At 41.2% G+C, this 20094-nt stretch overlaps 2 protein-coding genes across 2 annotated transcripts; one reads left to right on the top strand and one right to left on the bottom strand.

Annotated features, from left to right (window-relative positions):
- Positions 1–3170: 3170 nt before the first annotated feature.
- LOC109901734 (amine sulfotransferase-like) lies at positions 3171–11093 on the top strand. The gene is made up of 7 exons (XM_031787560.1): positions 3171–3480; positions 4660–4821; positions 7365–7573; positions 7953–8079; positions 8330–8424; positions 8539–8719; positions 9390–11093. The coding sequence occupies exons 1-7, from the start codon at positions 3453–3455 to the stop codon at positions 9521–9523; spliced, it is 936 nt and encodes a 311-aa protein (XP_031643420.1). The 5' UTR covers positions 3171–3452; the 3' UTR covers positions 9524–11093.
- Positions 11094–11427: 334 nt separating this feature from the next.
- Positions 11428–19046, bottom strand: LOC109907663 (RWD domain-containing protein 1). The gene is made up of 6 exons (XM_020505764.2): positions 18487–19046; positions 17984–18049; positions 17660–17790; positions 14480–14762; positions 12468–12530; positions 11428–12356 (listed from the first exon to the last, which is right to left on the bottom strand). The coding sequence occupies exons 1-6, from the start codon at positions 18557–18559 to the stop codon at positions 12244–12246; spliced, it is 729 nt and encodes a 242-aa protein (XP_020361353.2). The 5' UTR covers positions 18560–19046; the 3' UTR covers positions 11428–12243.
- Positions 19047–20094: the final 1048 nt, after the last annotated feature.

Below are 20094 nucleotides of genomic sequence, written 5' to 3'. Positions count from 1 at the left end.
AGGACACATGGAACATGTGTTCATATATTTATTGAACTACCAGAAATGACTAACCAAACATTATAGATTGGCTGATTTTTTATGGAATATCTACATAGGCGTATAGAGGCCCATTATCAGCAACCATCACTCCTTGTGTTCCACTGGCACATTGTCTTAGCTAATCCAAGTTGATCTAATTTATCATTAGAAAACTCTTTTGCAATTATGTTAGCACAGCTGAAAACTGTTGTGCTGATTTAAAGAAGCTATAAAAGTGGCCTTTAGACTAGTTCAGTATCTGGAGTATCAGCATTTGTGGGTTCGATTACAGGCTCAAAATGGCCAGAAACAAAGAACTTTCTTCTGAAACTTGTCAGTCTATTCTTGTTCTGAGAAATTAAGGCTATTCCATGCGAGAAATTGCCAAGACACTGAAGATCTCAAACAACGCTGTCTACTACTCCTTTCACAGAACAGCGCAAACTGTCTCTAATCAGAATAGAAAGAGTGGGAGGCCCCGGTGCACAGCTGAGCAAGAGGACAAGTAGTATCTAGTTTGAAAAACAGCTGACTCACAAGTCCTCAACTGGCAGCTTCATTAAATAGTACCCGCATAACACCAGTCTCAACGTCAACAGTGAAGAGGTGACTCCGGGATGCTGGCCTTTTAGGCAGAGTTGCAAAGAAAAAGCCATATCTCAGACTGGCCAATAAAAAGAAAAGATTAAGATGGGCAAAAGAACACACAGGCAATGTGTAGGCAATGTGATGGTCTGGGGGTGCTTTGAATATGGTAAAGTGAGAGATTTGTACAGGGTAAAAGGGATGTTGAAGAAGGAAGGCTATCACTCCATTTTGCCATACCCTGTGGACGCCATTGCCATACCCTGTGGACGGCACTTAATTGGAGTCAATTTCCTCCTACAACAGGACAATGACTCAAAGCACAGCTCCAAACTATGCAAGAACTATTTAGGGAAGAAGCAGTCAGCTGGTATTATGTCTATAATGGAGTGGCTTGCAGTCACCGGATCTCAACCCTATTGAGCTGTTGTGGGAGCATCTTGACTGTATGGTACGTAAGAAGTGCCCATCAAGCCAATCCAATTTGTGGAAGGTGCTTCAGGAAGGATGAGGTGAAATCTCTTCAGATTACCTCAACAACTTGACAACTAGAATGCCAAAGGTCTGCAAGGCTGCGATTGCTGCAAATGGAGGATTCTTTGATGAAAGCAAAGTTTGAAGGACTCTATTTCAATTAAAAATCATTATTTATAACCTTGTCAATGTCTTGATTATATTTCCTATTCATTTTGCAACTAATTTCATGTATGTTTTCATGGAAAACAAGGACATTTCTAAGTGACCCCAAACTTTTGAATGGTAGTGTGTGTGTGTATAATATATATATCATAAACGGAGTGCATCCATGGAGTGACGCCTGGTGAATCTTTGCCCCACACTCTTTCACTAGAAGTAGGAATAGACCAGCGCCTCATGTATTGTCAAATCAGAAAACAAGACCAAGTAGTTCTCCCCTTTCTCAAACATGAGTCTGGTTACATGGGGAGACATAGAGACCACTGATGATTTAGTGTTGAGTCACACTTTAACCTTCTGTCCTGTTCCAATTGAGGAGGAACATTCCGCAGCTTTTATCTTCTTGCAGTATCTAGGGGCCAGGGCCCTCTGGGTACGTGCGGCTTCAGTGAAACAGATACACACACATATACTCTCTCACAAACACAGAAGACACACACCCTCACTCACACCCTCCTGGAAAGTCACCTGGCCACACGATCACTACTGTGAGAATAGGACAGATATTTATTTTTTAAGTTGCTTGTGAAAAGGACATTCTGTAATACATATTATTCCCAGGCCACCGACTGGAATGCTCTAATTACTATTGAACTGGTAGGACCGCAGTCTGTGGGTTGGTTGAAGGAACTTCTCTGGTACATTCTTTCCTCCAAGCCTCTGTCCTGAATCCTGTCCATGCCCTCTCAGCAATGTGACAGCTCACTGATAACTGACAGTTGTGTGGATTGCGACTTTGCATGTCCTTATCAGTTCTACTGAAAATAAATATGTATTGAATGTATTGGACATATAGTACTGTCATATTAGAGAAATTGCACAAACTGGTGAAAGGTTATTTTTATGGTTTATTGTCCTCTAACAAAATATGAGTCCATCAGCAGTATTAGGGTCCATGCATGGCCGGGCAGCCAGAACACGTGGAGAGATGGCATTTACCACAACACTTTTCAATCACCATTTTTGATTAAGTTTAATCAAATATATCAACGCAAAACGTTAAAAAGAGGGGGAAAGTACTGTATTTTAGACTGATTTGCCTCGTGATTTGTCAACTCGACAAGTTCTCTATCCTTCACGCTGGAGTGCTGCTACAGGCTCTTTGCATGCCTTAACCAATCACATTCACAGAAATCGCAGGTCACGCGGGCTGGACACAACCGCATAAAGCTTACGGCAGTCTCCACTTCCTCTGGTATTTATTTAGCAAACCTGATAACACATCACACTAGACAAGCCAAAACTCTTCCATAAATGTATCAGCATATACACTTAAACATTAGCGATCTGACATGTTGTATTGCATGGAAACCATTTTTTCTTCTTCAGTATGATCAACTGTAGGCTACTAATGGCTGCAGCTGCATAATCTAGCCTTATTATGCGCGGTCTTTCTGACCAGGGTAAAGGAAGCGGTAACGTTGTGTATTTATCATCAATTTGTGAGAAAATGTGAATTGGATCAAATGTGGTTTATATTGAAACTTGAACTGACTAGACTACCTAGACTTTTTCAATCCAAAATTATTAACTGGAATTAATTGATAAACCTAACCGATTGAGTAAATTGTAATTAGACCTAGAGTTGCATAGGGCGGGACTACATGATGCAACAAACAACATGTTGACAAAACAATAATGAATTTGGCCCCACAAAAATGTTTCTCAGTTAATTTTCTCAGTAAAACAAACTAGTTAATACCGGATTTCCTCTGTAGCTTAATCAAAATCGTTCTCCCGTTTCTCATCGGTCATGAGGGATGTAAAATATGCCACATTATATGGACTCTGAAACGCTGTGTTTAAAAAGCGCAAATCAATCTGACGTGCGCCCGCGCAGCGTGGTCCTGTGGACAAGGTTACAAAAATTCCCTAATGCTGCGAACGCGCTTAAATTGTATAAACCATCAGTAGTCCTCTAGCACAACGTGAATAAAATTAAAAAACGCGGAAACATGTGTTTGTCTTCAGCGTGTCTTCTATTGGGGCAGTAGGGAATACTCGGGGGCGCATTGCACACAGAGCTGCCCGCTATCCATCATAAACCCTTATTTTTGAGAACAGTTGTGAATTGACTGCAAGAAACTCCCCGGGTCCAGTGATTTCATAGTAGCCTACCGCGATTGTGGATTTTGTGACATTGGCATACAATGACAACTTCCACCCGTACAAAGACAGGTAGGGAATACTGCGCGCTCTGTGCAGTGCGTGGAGTTATAGTTGTAGTTCAAATAGGTTGCTATATTGCCTATTGCAGAATACAGTGCCTACCCTTGTATTGGCATTTTACCATGTTACTTGAATGTTATACCAGAATCTGAGTGGCATAGTTAGAAAGTCATTATTTTTGTGTTCTATGTGTAATACATAGGTGTGTAATTATTTGTTGTTGTATTCATATTTGTAACCTCTTGTGAGACATGTTTGCATATCTGAAGTGTATTACTGTATACAGGCATATATATTATGCACTGTTGCATGCAAGATCTGTCTCACCCTTTAAGCATCGAAAGGATTATAGAGGACCATGAATGGTGGACAATGCTTGAGCTTGATGGACACAAACTAGGCTACTTTTTTTGTTTGTGATTCAGACCAGCCTGTGAACAGAACAACATGCTCTCTGCCCCTCTAGGATTTACAGATAGAAATGCATTGTTGCACAGCAAACCCACTATTTATATTTACTGCAATATTTGCTAGTCCTTCATAGGAATACTTTTTGTTGTGCCCAGGCTTTGTTGATAGGTACTTGAGAGTTATTCAATGTCTCCTTTTTGTTAAAGGGGCAAGCTGGGATTGTTACATACATTTTAGGACTTTTGAGTTAATGGCATGTAGCAGTTCCTTCATGAAGAATACACCTTTTAAATGCCTCATGAGTTTAGGTCAACTGTTTTACCCCACCAGAACCCAAAATAGAATCTTGTTTGTAAACAATGTTATTTTAAACAAACCTTATGGTTTCATAATTATCATTAATGGTCAGTCCTTGCATCCATGGCTCTGTTTGTTTACATTTCTCCAGCCCCAACACTCAGCTGTTTACCAGTTGTTTTTCCAATCCCAGATTTCCCCTTTAAACATTTCCACTTGACTTCCTCCAGACTCCCTGTGATCTGATAGCTATATAAACATTTGTTTGGAATAACAACTTTATTTACTGGGCTTTTGGGGTGTTTATTTCAGATTTTAGTCTAATCAAGCACAGTGTTTCAACTTTAGATGAGTAGGACTTCGGCCTCGTGCCTTCTCACATGACTGGAGGTGAATGGTTATTCCCTGTTGTGTGTTAATGTTTACACAGATCCAGATTGTTTGAATGAGTGGGCCTTTGATTATGTCTTGTCTTCTCAGATCATTTGGATTCCACTGATCCCCAGGTTCTGGACTATATGCTGGTTCCTCACCGGAACTTCAACCTGATCAATGGGCTCCACTCTCCCGACGAGGTCGACCAGATCCAGAACTGGGAGATCCGAGACTCCGACATATTCGTTGTCACTTATCCCAAGTCAGGTGAGTACTGGAGACAGCACGGATTTACTTACCTAGAATACCCAGATTACCGCTTTTAAAGCAGTTTACTGCCTTTAAAACATGCCTGCATAGCTCTTTTCATCTCTTCCTATAAGGTCCTCTAACACAGTTTATCAGCTCAACTGAGTAGATCTCGTTCAGTGAGTTTACTTTGCTTATCTGTTAGTGGGCTCTGTTCTCGACCTATATCAGTCCAGCAGCCCAGATAAGTGAAAGAAATGTCCTAGTTTTTAAACCCCCCAAAATAGTATTTTTCGCTTATCTCCCTGCGCAGAACCTTGCCTGCATCCTTATATTAAGTGGAATGCTGCATGCCCAGTTATTCTCCCCTTGGCTGAAAACAATGGTTTAACCAGGCTAGATTAAAGTGTAACAGGCACCATGTCCCATAAGCACCATATCAGTGCAGGAGTAGCACAGTGACGGTAGGCAATGTCCACATTCAAATACACTATACACTATACAAGTATTTGGACACCCCTTCAAATTAGTGGATTTGGCTATTTCAACCACACCCGTTGCTGACAGGTATATAAAACAGAGCACACAGCCATGCAACCGTCATAGACAAACATTGGCAGTAGAATGGCCTTACTGAGGAGCTCAGTGACTTTCAATGTGGTACCGTCATAGGATGACACCTTTCCAACAAGTCAGTTTGTCAAATGTCTGCCCTGCTAGAGTTTCTGGTGCTGCTATTGTGAAGTGGAAACGTCTGGGAGAAACAACGGCTCAGCTGCAAAGAAGTAGGTCACACAAGCTCACAGAACGGGGCCGCCGGGTGCTGAAGCACGTAGCACGTACAAATCGTCTGTCCTCGTTTGCAACAGTCACTACCGAGTCCCAAACTGCCTCTGGAAGCAACATCGGCACAAAAACTGTTCGTCAGGAGCGACATGAAATGGGTTTCCATGGCCGAGTAGTGGCACACAAGCCTAAAATCACCATGCGCAATGCCAAGCGTCGGCTTGAGTGGTGTAAAGCTCGCCGCCATTGGACTCTGGATTAGTGGAAACACTTTCTTTTATTTAATGAATCAGGCTTCACCATCTGGCAGTCTGACGGACAAATCTGGGTATGGCGGATGCCAGGAGACCACTATCTGCCCTAATACATAGTGCCAACTGTAAAGTTTGGTGGATGAGGAATAATGGTATTGGGCTGTTTTTCATGGTTTGGGCCAGGCTCCTTAGTTCCAGTGAAAGGAAATATTAACGCTACAGCATATAATAACATTTGTAGACATTGGGGTTATATCCTTCCTGTTTGACCCTGTCCGGGGGTATCCTCGGATGGGGCCACAGTGTCTCCTGACCCCTCCTGTCTCAGCCTCCAGTATTTATGCTGCAGTGTGTCGGGGGGCTAGGGTCAGTTTGTTATACCTGGAGTACTTCTCCTGTCCTATTCGGTGTCCAGTGTGAATTTAAGTGTGCTCTCTCTAATTCTCTCTTTCTCTCTTTCTTTCTCTCTCTCGGAGGACCTGAGCCCTAGAACCATGCCTCAGGACTACCTGACATGATGACTCCTTGCTGTCCCCAGTCCACCTGGCTGTGCTGCTGCTCCAGTTTCAACTGTTCTGCCTTATTATTATTGGACCATGCTGGTCATTTATGAACATTTGAACATCTTGGCCATGTTCTGTTATAATCTCCACCCGGCACAGCCAGAAGAGGACTGGTTCCTCTCTAGGTTTCTTCCTAGGTTTTGGCCTTTCTAGGGAGTTTTTCAGAGCCACCGTGCTTCTACACCTGCGTTGCTTGCTGTTTGGGGTTTTAGGCTGGGTTTCTGTACAGCACTTTGAGATATCAGCTGATGTACGAAGGGCTATATAAATACATTTGATTCGATTTGATAGACAATTCTGTGCTTCCAACTTTGTGGCAACAGTTTGGGGAAGGCCCTTTCCTGTTTCAGCATGACAATGCACCTGTGAAAAAAGCGAGGTCCATACAGAAATGGTTTGACGAGATCGGTGTGGAAGAACTTAACTGGCCTGCACAGAGCCCTGACCTCAACGAATACCTTTGGGATGAATCGGAACGCCAACTGCAAGCCAGTACTAATCGACCAACATCAGTGCCCAACCTCACTAAGGCTCTTGTGGCTGAATGAATGCAAGTCCCCGCAGCAATGTTCCAACATCTAGTGAAACGCCTTCCCAGAAGAGTGGAGGCTGTTATAGCAGCAAAAGGGGACCAACTCCAAATGAATGCCCCATGATTATGGAATGAGATGTTTGACGAGCAGGTGTCCACATACTTTTGGTCATGTAGTGTAGAATCCCTGAGAAACAAAAGTTTACTACATTTTCCCCCATCAAAATAACCCCTGAATTGTCAGTTAAACAGTGTGTGGCTGTTATCAAATCAAGGTAGTGAGGTGAAAGGGCTAAGCTATCCAGTATTGTACGTTCTATGGTAGGACTGACTTGCCATATTGTCCCTGCACGGACAATTCATGTTTAAATTGAATTGAAATGACCTCTGGGTGACCTGTAGTGTCCACTCTGCTGTGACTGACAGGGACGATCTGGATGCAGCAGATTCTGACTCTGATAGAAGCCAAAGGTGACGTCACTCCAAACACAGAGCATCTCAACGCGCGGCGCGTCCCATGGATCGAGCTGATTGGCAGTGAGAAGAAGTTTAACGCCACCCCTTCCCCCAGGCTACGGGTCACCCACCTCCAGTACAAGTTCATGCCGCTCGCCGTCAGACAAAAGAGGGGAAAGGTCAGTGGAATGCAAGGCTCATTTTGGTAACACTTGAGTATTATTCTGTGGTATTAGCACTTAGCATAATTAGCACTTTGGTATTGGTGTTAGCCTGCAGGTATAATGCTTTATTACTTGTTATGTATGAGCCTTTATAATGCTTTAAGGATTTTAATATATTATATCTCTATGTATCAAAATACTCAATGGTCAGTATACATGCTGATTATAAGTCTTAGAATGCATAATACCTGCAGGCTTTAAGTGTTACCCGAAGTCTATCACTATAAATCATTACCTTCTGGATTACTTTCATTAAAGTATTACTACTGATATTGATCTAGTTGTTTTTTAATAGTCAATCTATTGATATGCAGTATGACCTTGCTTCCCTAAGGTGATCTATGTGGCCAGAAACCCTAAGGATGTTCTCGTGTCCTATTACCACTTCCACAAATATGCAGCCATGCTGGAGACACCGAAGGACTTCAATGATTTCTTTGAGAAATTCATGGAAGGGAAAGGTAAGAAGAATGTGAGCCGTTGGTCCTGTTTAAGGACTATGCATTTTGTACATGATGTTCAAAGCCAAGTATGTTTTCTATGGGGAGTTGGCACTAGCCAACAACGCTTTAATTGTGATTATTTTGAAATTAATGTTGTCGAAAGCTTTCTAAACACTTTTGCCTGTAGTATCCTTAGGTTCAGCTGTGCTTTCATGGTGGTAGGCTGGGTATGAAGCATCCATTTGAGTCTTTGCTGTGTGTGTTGCAGTTTTTGGGAACTGTTGGTTTGAGCACATCAAGACGTGGTACGCTAATAGAGACAACATGAACTTCCTGTACATCACATATGAAGAGATGATCAAGGTACCAACAGTGGCGAAACCTACCTGTCCATCTACTTGTCCATCCTGTCCTGTACTCGGAGTTGGCTTGTGAGTTTACATGAGTCTCAAAGCATGAACGGTGTGTGTGTTGCAGGACCTGCGCTCCATGGTGGAGAGGATGTGCAGGTTTCTAGGGAAGGATTTGACAGAGGAGCAGATGGCCAGTGTGGTGGAACACAGCACCTTTAGAACCATGAAACAGAACCCGCAGGCTAACTACAAGACGGTGCCCGACTCTCTGCTTGACCACAACAAGGGCACATTTATGAGGAAAGGTATGCACGTCACACCTTCTAAGTCATAATATAACGTGATAACAGAATGGTCGCCTGTGTCCTTATCAATACACTTTGGTATGAGGATTTTTTTGTTGTGTGATTCAGAGAGACCATTGCACAAGCTGCATATTATTAAGAGCAATCACAAAGGGCTTACAGTACTATACTTGTCACACCTGGCCCCCACACATTTACACTGAACCAATGTTCCGATAGATATACAACCATCTGGATTATAATTTGTGCAAATCTAAAGGACAATTTAAATTGATAATTTATCTTAAAGGGCAATTCCGCCACTTTTCAACCTCATATTAATTATCTCTACTACATATGTGAAAACGGCACGTTAAAAAGCTACTGTCCTATTGTTTAAAAAAAAATCTGTCACATCACAGGGTAGAATTAAAAGTAAGAAACTGATTTACAACAAGTTTCTAGCCAGAGGGAGGGTATTTTCTTGCTCCCTTGCTCACCGCGAATCTCAGTGTTGGATGTTATCGGGTAGAACTTTTTAACCTTAGATGTTTTTATACGAAATGTAGAAATGTGCCATTTTCACATATGTACATACACTGGTATTGTGCTGGAGATGTTGAAAAGTGGTGGAATTGCCATTTAATACTCTTTTATATTATTGACTGATTTCCATCCACACTCTTGACAGGGACCATTGGGGACTGGAAGAACCATTTCACTGTTGCACAGAACGAGAGATTTGACAGTGCCTTCCAGGAGAAGATGTGGGACCTGCCCCTCTCCTTTGTGTGGGACATAAATGACGTCAATAGTGCCACGTGATGACATCATAGTCACGTCTTTCAGGGATTTTTTAAATCCTTGGGCGGGCCCCCTACGTATTTTTTGGGGGTCACCTACAGTGGGGCAAAAAAGTATTTAGTCAGCCACCAATTGTGCAAGTTCTCTCACTTAAAAAGATGAGGCCTGTAATTTTCATCATAGGTACACTTCAACAATGACAGACAAAATGAGAAGAAAAAAATCCTGAAAATCACATTGTAGGATTTTTTTGTTATTTTTTTGCAAATTATGGTGGAAAATAAGAGTTGAGTTGAAATAAACGATCCCAGAAATGTTCCATAGGCACAAAAAGCTTATTTCTCTCAAATTTTGTACACGTGCTTACATCCCTGTTGGTGAGCATTTTTCCTTTGTCAAAATAATCTATCCACCGGTCTCAAATTGAGGGTGTGCAATTGACATGCTGACTGCAGGAATGTCCACCAGAGGTGTTGAATGGTAATTTCTCTACCATAAGCCCCCCCCCCCCCCCCCCCCGTTTTAGAGAATTTGGTAGTACGTTCAACTGACCTCACTTCAGACCACGTGTAACCATGCCAGCCCAGGACCTCCACATCTGGCTTCTTCACCTGTGGGATGGTCTGAGACCAGCCACCTGGACAGCTGATAAAACTGTGTTTACACAACCAAAGAATTTCTGCACAAACTGTCAGAAACCGTATCAGGGAAGCTCATCTGTGTGCTCGTTGTCCCAACCAGTGTCTTGGACCTGACTGCAGTTTGGCGTCATAACCAACTTCAGTGGGCAAATGCTCACCTTTGATGGCCACTGGCACACTGGAGAAGTATGCTCGTCACAAATTAATCCCGGTTTCAAAAGTACCGGGCAGACTATTGCGTTGTGTGGGGTTTGTCAACGTTGTGAACAGAATGCCCCATGGCGGGGTTATGGTATGGGCAGGCATAAGCTTCGGCCAACAAACACAATTACATTTTTATCGATGGCAATTTTAACGCAGATACCATTACGAGATCCTGAGGCCCATTGCCATTCATCCGCCACCATCACCTCATGTTTCAGAATGGTAATGCACAGCCCCATGTTGCAAGGATGTTCACAATTCCTGGAAGCTGAAAATGTCCCAGTTCTTCCATGGCCTGCATACTCACCAGACATGTCACCCATTGAGCAGGTTTGGGAAGCTCTGGATCAACGTATGACAGCGTGTTCCAGTTCCTGCCAATATCCAGCAACTTTTCACAGCTATTGAAAAGGAGTGGGACAACATTTCAACAGCTTGATCAACTCTATGCGAAGGAGCTGTTGCTCTCCATGAGGTAAATGGTGATCATACCAGATACTGACTGGTTTTCTGATCCACGCCGCTACCTTTTCTTTTGAAGGTATGTGACCAACAGATGCATATCAGTATTCCCAGTCATGCAAATCAATAGATTAGGCCCAATTAATTTTTCAATTGACTGATTTCCTTATATGAACTGTAACTCAGTAAAATATTTAAAATTGTTGCATTTATATTTTGGTTCACTGTAGTAGCTATCAATCCAAAATGTATCTATAAAACAATGTACATTTTCTATTTGGAGGGAAAAATAGTTTGGCAAGTGTACAGTAACTTCTCATGCGCTGTATCCACATGGTTTCAGTCAGTTTTGAATGTGTATAAAAAAGTATTAAATGTTTAAAGAATTAAAATACATTAAAAAAAGCAATTGTCTTGACTCATTTTAGCTGTATGTGATTGAATAAGGAAACAGTGAAGGTTTTCTGTAACAATGTGCTGCTGCCCTCTGTGGGCCATTTTACAACTGTCTTGTGAAATCCAAGCCGACAAGCACTTATTCCCTATTATCTAAATGAAGTGATGACAATGCAAAGTCTTTAGTCCCCCACATCCAAGAAAAGTACTCAACACAATTCATAGAAATGCAAATTATAGATCTTTCATTCTTATTGAAAGCAAGTCTATGAAGCAGTAGATCTGTGCTATTTCTATGCTTCCTGTTTTAAGTTTAATTATTGCATTTTTCAGTTTTGTACACCAGTTTATGGAAGAGACATTTCACAGCAGTTTAGATGGTAGAATGATTCTCTACACTATACTTGCTTGTTTTGTTACAAACTGAAATTAAGCAAACTAGAATTTTTGCGACCAGGAAATGGCGGAGATTTCTGCATAGTGCATCTTTAATGGCATCAGGGTATAAATCAATTAATTGACCAGGGTGTATAAATGCCTTGAGGTGATTGTGTTTACAGCCAACTGGAGTTATAGTTCATGTTTAGAACATAAATGTGGGTGTTATTGGATGTCTTTCTTCTCTGGGCTTGGTTACATACAGTGACTTCCCTTCCTGTGATGATCCCCTCCTGTTAGTATCGGTTGCATTCAAAGTCGTAAATATTACAGTCGTGCTGCGCATCTCAGAAGAATTCTATATCAAATTGATGTCATTCCTGAGATGCAAAACACTTCTCCAGGCGTTGAGGGATCTGAATCTGTGCAGCACAATGTGACTGCAATAAAGATGATTTGGGACCGGACCTGGTTTCAAATACTATTTGAAATCATTTCAAATGCTTTCTTCTGGGTTTGATTGTGCTTCCCAGGCGCAATGGAACCAATAAAATAGTCACAACACTGCAATCCCCACCGATCTGGCACTCCAGGCAGGCTAGAGCAAATGCTCAAAGTATTTTAAATAGTATTTGAAAACAGGTCTGCCTTCTTCCTCGTTCAGTCCTCATCACTGCCCAGTGCCAGAGGGTCAAAGTCAGGGTCGTCTTCATCCAGGTCGAGTTCCTCAAGGTCCTGGAAGAGGGACTCGTCCACTTCAACACTGTTTCCAGCTGAAAGGGAGGGAAGAGCAAAGTTATTGTACAACCTTTTACAGATCCCCTCGCTAATCTCCATACTTCTTTAGTGCACACACTACAGTTGTATCACTCCGCTATACTTACAATCTTCCAGGAACTGTATATCTGATGTGTCAAGATTGTGATCGGTCTCAAATAGCTTTTTTCCTGGTAGAGAGAAGGAAAAAAAAGTGTTAATGTACAAATGTCAAGACCTTCAACCACTGAACCTTGTCCAGCCCACCATTTGATACCTCGCTTTACATGCACTGACAGCTACATTGGTATGTGTTCATATGAAGTCCTTCTGGGCAAACTCACTCTACCTCTGTAGCATGCTCTCCTTCACCACTAGCAGTTACCAGACATGGTCTTCAAGGTGTTTGCTACCTAAAGTCCCCAGGGTCATTACCAAGTTAAGACTACCGTTTCCTACTGTGCACTAGAGGCATGTGATTAACTATGTTCAGGAGTGTAAATGTTTCCTGTAGGCCGGATCGTGTTTTACATTTTGTAATGTTGTATTGACTGCTGCCTTTTTCTTGGCCAGGTCTCCCTGGCAAAAGACTCAATGGACTTATTCTGGTTAAATAAAAAGAAAAACTTTGGTTTAGGTTCGGACTGTACATGTTGGCAGAGATGTAGCATCCATATTAGGGTTGAATATTTTCCTGGTATTTTACAAATGTTCTATCCCTAGAATGAATCACTTTTCTTCCAGTAACCCGGTATTTTCCCGCCAAAACCATAAGTGCCATTCAAAAACATCAAAAAGCATATAAATAGGCCCGTCTGGATTTGTTTAGAGGATTTGTTTAGAGGATTTGTTTAGAGGATTTGTTTAGAGGATTTGTTTAGAGGATTTGTTTAGAGGATTTGTTTAGAGGATTTGTTTAGAGGATTTGTTTAGAGGATTTGTTTAGAGGATTTGTTTAGAGGATTTGTTTAGAGGATTTGTTTAGAGCTTTGATTGAAAATTAAAGCCTGATGCTACCTGAGCTTGATGAGCCATACATTAAAATACATTTAATGAGCAGCACGTGGCCTGCAAAATTTGATTGAAATATAATAGGGTCCGTTTGTATAATTAGTAGGCTGACACATACATATATATACACACACCGTTTCATAATATTTCCCCAAATGATAACCTACCTCTTTCTCTATTGTTGAAAGCGAGGAAGGAATGAATCAACAGTTAAATAAGTTATCATTCTGAAGACATCCTTGAATAATACAGGACTAGAATTAGATGCAGAAGGCTTTCACTTCTCTTCACGAAGATTGAATGGTTATGGTCTGATTGGCTGCTGTATTCAACTTTCAGCAAAAAAGAGCTTACGTCTCCGAATAGTTTATTGGTATAAGAAATGCTACGAAAAATCATGTCTAGCTTTTCCCGCATGGGAAAGGAGAGAGGCCAGGGGCGGACCGATGCATGCTTATTGCGCAAGACACAGAGGTTAAGTTAGAAGATTATTATGCATAACCCATCATTAAATTAGCTAAATATAAGGCTAATACTGCGTTGAATTTATGACCAGAAAAGGGTAGGCTAGGACATCTATTTTGGATTTTGCAATTTAAATGGAGTTCAAGATGAGAAAGACTGCAAGAGAGTACAATGATATTCAAGCGATAGGCTGTTTTAAAACAGCAGCTGAAAGAAAAAATAAAGATAGCGTGACCCCTGAAAGCCAGATGTTGATGGGTAAATTAGACCTAGGTCTTTATATTACTGTAGCATAGACTATGCTGCAGCAAATGTAGGCCTACCTATCACTAGAAGAAAATGTACCATGATGAGATGATAGGTCTACATGCACTGTGAACTGCACTCCATACGGAGATGGGTTGTCTGTCCCCACCCTGAACACTGAGAAGTTATCATACAGAGGCCATAGAGAAGACGGATTTAGACTTCGCATATCACTTAATAGTTCCATTTCACGCCAAGCTGTTCATAGAAATAATTTAAAATAATGTACCAGTGTCTCAGTTATTTATCCTGGGAAAAGGGAGTGGTCCCAGTAAGTCTCAGTAACCAGGTTCCCATTATTCAACACTAATCCAGATGGTTGTGGATGAAGAGGGGTTTGGGGGTGGTATAGACATACCTGTGAGTTTAATCTTCCCAGCCTGCTGCTGCTCCTCCTCTTTCTGCCGTTTCCTCCTCAACTCAGCCATCTCCAGCTCAAACTTGGCTTTCCATGACAGGAAGTTCTCGATGGTGACCACTGTTCCTTGGAAGAGCACCTTCTCAGCCTCCTCCGCTGCCTCCTCTTTTCGCCTCTTCTCTTCCTCTCTTCTGTTTTTTATCTCGTCGACTAATTCATTCAGTTTGTCCTGAACTGCTGTAACTAGGGTGAATATCATCACCATTCCTAGGTTTTCCTCAGCCTAGAAAAATAAAAACACAGATGTAAGCTCTTTCATTGCGGACTAAGGTGGAATAGACAGACGGAGAGAGACAGACGGAGAGAGACAGACGGAGAGAGACAGACGGACAAACAAATATACAGAGCTGCAGTAAGGCGAGGATGGTGGAACAGACAGACTGTGCGAGAGTAAGTTGGGCTGTCAGCCGGTGATTGTAAAGCAAATAACTGCCGGCCTCACTCACGGTAATTGACCGTTAATTAACATATTTAGCATCTCCTGTCTTCCACACACAGCCTACAATCCACTGATGCAGACCTTCAGAACTACATTTTTAAAAGTATAATAAATCCATGTATTATAGCCTTCACCATCACAATAAATCCATTCATTTTTAGACAGGTCTAAAGAAACATGACATGAAGAAAATGTAGTCTATTTCAGAAGAACAGAATAGCATATCCTGCATTGTCCTTATGTTAGGCCCTGATCTGGCTGTGGGCTACACTAGTTCATTTAGCATTTGCTAAGAATTCCATGGCAGAGGCTAGATAGTGTGGTTTACAGCTTATCATAAGGTACTCTACCTCAGGCGAGCAATACCTCGAGACTTCTTTAATATTAGACATCGCGCACCAGCTGTTATTGACAAAAAGACTCCCACCCCTCGTCTTACCAGACGTAGCTTCTCTGGTCTGCCAGTGCATTGAAAATCCCTCCAGCTCTATATTATCCGTGTCGTTGTTCAGCCACGACTCAGTGAAACATATGATATTACAGTTCTTAATGTCACGGATAATCGTAAGTTATCAATTTTATTTCCAAATGATTGCATGTCAGTTTACTCGCTTGCCTACAGATTCCCAAAAGGCAGCCCGATCTGCATCCCCTTTTCCTCTGTCTTTTCTTCACACAAATGTCTGGGATCTGGGTCTATTCCGGGAGAGTAGTAGATCTTTCTCGTCGGACTCCTTAAAAGGAAAAAGCTTCTTCCTGTTCATGGTGGGTAATCCCAGTTCTGATGTCCAGAAGTTATTTTTTCGGACATAAGAGACAGTAGCAGCAACATTATGTACAAAATAAGTTAAATAAAATAGCACAATGGGTTACGGGCATGTAAAACATCATTCACAAGTGATGAGATATCATTCACAAGTGATGAGATATCATTCACAAGTGATGAGATATCATTCACAAGTGATGAGATATCATTCACAAGTGATGAGATATCATTCACAAGTGATGAGATATCATTCACAAGTGATGAGATATCATTCACAAGTGATGAGATATCATTCACAAGTGATGAGATATCATTCACAAGTGATGAGATATCATTCACAAGTGATGAGATATCATTCACAAGTGATGAGATATCATTCACAAGTGATGAGATATCATTCACAAGTGATGAGATATCATTCACAAGTGATGAGATATCATTCACAAGTGATGAGATATCATTCACAAGTGATGAGATATCATTCACAAGTGATGAGATATCATTCACAAGTGATGAGATATCATTCACAAGTGATGAGATATCATTCACAAGTGATGAGATATCATTCACAAGTGATGAGATATCATTCACAAGTGATGAGATATCATTCACAAGTGATGAGATATCATTCACAAGTGATGAGATATCATTCACAAGTGATGAGATATCATTCACAAGTGATGAGATATCATTCACAAGTGATGAGATATCATTCACAAGTGATGAGATATCATTCACAAGTGATGAGATATCATTCACAAGTGATGAGATATCATTCACAAGTGATGAGATATCATTCACAAGTGATGAGATATCATTCACAAGTGATGAGATATCATTCACAAGTGATGAGATATCATTCACAAGTGATGAGATATCATTCACAAGTGATGAGATATCATTCACAAGTGATGAGATATCATTCACAAGTGATGAGATATCATTCACAAGTGATGAGATATCATTCACAAGTGATGAGATATCATTCACAAGTGATGAGATATCATTCACAAGTGATGAGATATCATTCACAAGTGATGAGATATCATTCACAAGTGATGAGATATCATTCACAAGTGATGAGATATCATTCACAAGTGATGAGATATCATTCACAAGTGATGAGATATCATTCACAAGTGATGAGATATCATTCACAAGTGATGAGATATCATTCACAAGTGATGAGATATCATTCACAAGTGATGAGATATCATTCACAAGTGATGAGATATCATTCACAAGTGATGAGATATCATTCACAAGTGATAGGCTAATATTGTCACCCATCACACTATTCTTGATTTAATCTAGTGTTTACATATACTAAATAATATATGTGAAATTTGTTTTGATTTGGAATTATGCACCTGTCTCGAAACAGGGGCAGCGGGAAAAATATATGTAACCTATGCACTTAAATAGCAAATGGGGACGCTTTTCCCGTGGTTCATTTTCATGCCACCCAGGTAGACTATACTCCTGTTTTAAAGAGAAGCAATGTGCTTAATATTAGGAAGGTTGAGAAATAAATATAGTAGGCCTAGCCTATAGAAAGCTGATGGGATCCTCTATTTAAGAGGCCATCACTCTGTTTTCTCATGCAATTGCATAGCCTATAGAAATGTTGCGCAACATGAGCTCATGGGGTCTCATGAAGTGTTTGATTTGATTTCCGATTACATTTGCATTGATGTCAGAGTGACTTGAGGGACAATAGAGTGCAGAGTACAAGGCAGTTATCAAGTTTGATAGGCTACTAATGACCATGAGCAGCATCAGAGCTTGGAGAAGCCTAATTACAGTGACTAAACGGTCACATGGAATTTGACTGCCACCATGACTCGGTGTGGCGGTAATACGGTCACCGTAACAGCCCTATGAGTGAGTGTGTGTGCACATGTGTGTAACAGACCTGCTGCTGCAGTAAGGTGAGGATGCCCTCTGCGTCTGAATCCTCCAGGTTCTCCTGGGAGTATATCTCCCACAGCGGCACCTCATCAGGATATTTCTCCACATAGGTGAACTGTAGCGTCACTTCAATCGCTACAATAACACAGAGGCATTAGGTTAACAAATAAACAAACAATAAATGTAGTAAAACCCTAGCCAGGTCCCAGATACGTAAATGCTTTAATTAGCCAACTCGACTGACTTGTCATATGGGACCAGGCTAGTGTAGCCCAACAGATCTACACAAGACTCGGGCAGGAGAATGATAGGTTAGGTTACTGCTTACTTTCATCGTTTTCCCCTGCGTCTGAAGTCACAGTGATGGTGAAGCTGGTGGGCACCTCTGATAGCACTACAGGAGGGCCAAAACAAATATTAAAGTCAGCACAGCAGTCACATCATTGTTATGCAAATGAATGAAAAGCAAACAGTTCGAACAGAAAGTGGATCCCGTTGCTCTAAAATTATTTCACTATTGAAAAGTGGAAGATGTTAACTATGATCAACTCACCTACTGGAGAGCCTGAATGGTAAGATGTGTGGCACTGTCAGTGCAGTTGAGTTTGTTTAGCTAGCTAACAGTGCAGTGGCACTGACTAACTTTGAGTGTGGTGATCGAGGGCGTTTCATTATGTGATCGTTAGCTAAAACAATTTCTCCTAAATGTTGAGGGTTGTTGGCTTGCTAACTAGCTAGCCAGCTAAATTGGCACCACAATGCTAACCTGAGTTAGCTAGCTAGCGTTCTCCAGCCTGGAAACCAACCGAGACAGACTCGCAGAAAACTCACCTGTAAACGAGTCCGGGTAAATTGACTCTATAGCTTCCAGCTCGTTTCGCTGCTCCTCGGCGTAATCTGTCATTTTCTTATACTATGGTCCATCAATGAGCTAGCAAAGTTATCCAATTGGGCACAGACGTGTGCGTGCTCGAAGCAGAAGGGCCCACCAAAGATGTTTATAAAACCGAGATAGACCCCAGCTCGTAGTTTCCAATGGGAATAAATTAGTCATAGTGGGCAGAACAAACAAGGAGGCGGGCAGAGCCAAGCATGCGTTAACGAAATCCTATTGGCGCGTCCTAATATATTTGGGCATATTTCCGTCAGGAAACGCCTACTCTGTGAAGTGCACGTGTGCAATAACTCAATTCGCCTTTGCACTCCTACTAAACAGCGTGATTTTGTAAAACAAAGTGCGAAGTCTACAATACTTAATCAGTTCTGTTCATAACATATTCTAGTTTTTGGAACAGAAAACTGCATTGAGAGCAAATGTTTAATTTATGAGAAGATTTGCAGAATATCGGCCAAAATACATCTCGTTCCATCTTCTCCCACTGCGCGCCAGTGGGCTTCCTCTCACTACTACATTTGGTAGTGAGTAGAAACGCCAACCGGATGCTTCACATTTATGCATCCACTGAAATATCTGTCTGTGGGCCCACTGTTGATCGACTACATCGGCAATCCTTTTTAGTTCTCACTCTGAATCACAGAAGGTTGGTTTGACAATGTCTACTAATCGAATGACTAATTATGAAATTATATCTATTAGATACGGATACATTTTCCATTCAAACCTCTTAGGTTATTATCTACTCATTAGTATTATTCGTTCGGTATCATGTATGAAATATTTTATACTTTTCTTCAATATATTATTTTAGTCTAGTAAATTCTTAAAGGGCCATCGACATTGGCATTTTCCTTCATACTGTAGTCATTGGCCTTTTTGCAATTGGTTTGCTCAAGTCCTGCATCCTCTCTCCTCCATCCTCTGCAGTGGTGTAGTGGAGGGTATACGCTGTATTACCATATACACACTTATTTTTCAGTACAAAGTCATGGAGGGATACGCCTTATCAATTAATAAAGCTGATCCAACAGATCAGAATGTTTCGCTTATAATGTTAATACACTATTATGCCTTCATATTTTAGGCGCAGCAATGTGCACACAGCAGTAAGGCCTACACGCAAATGTTCCTAAATACAATTTGCAGGAAAACACCTTTCTTAAATGCGCACATGGACAGAAATGAAAATATCCATTAGATATTTAGAAAGAGGGGAGATCTAAAGATGCAGCATCTATCATGGGATGGGTTTCTAATATGACTAGGATAATGCCTTTGGCTGCTAGACAATGAAAGAAAGTTGAAAGAAACCACAGAACAGCAGAACGCATATGAGGAAGTCTTTATAAAATGGTTGCCTCCATGTTTCTATGGTGGAAGAAAGGTAAGACCTGCTTCATAATATGAAGTAAAATGTCCAGGTTTCAAACAATTAAGGAACAGGGAAAATATAGCGATGCTAATGATAGGCCTAACTGTCTTCTGGTAGATGGAAAGGCTTTCCTAAAAACTAGCTACAAAGTAGCCAATGGCAGAATGAT

Source organism: Oncorhynchus kisutch, linkage group LG2, assembly GCF_002021735.2.
Source record: "Oncorhynchus kisutch isolate 150728-3 linkage group LG2, Okis_V2, whole genome shotgun sequence".
In the NCBI taxonomy this organism is placed as follows: Eukaryota; Metazoa; Chordata; class Actinopteri; order Salmoniformes; family Salmonidae; genus Oncorhynchus; species Oncorhynchus kisutch.
Note: the sequence above shows the minus strand (reverse complement) of the source record. Positions and strands in the feature narration are given on the sequence as shown.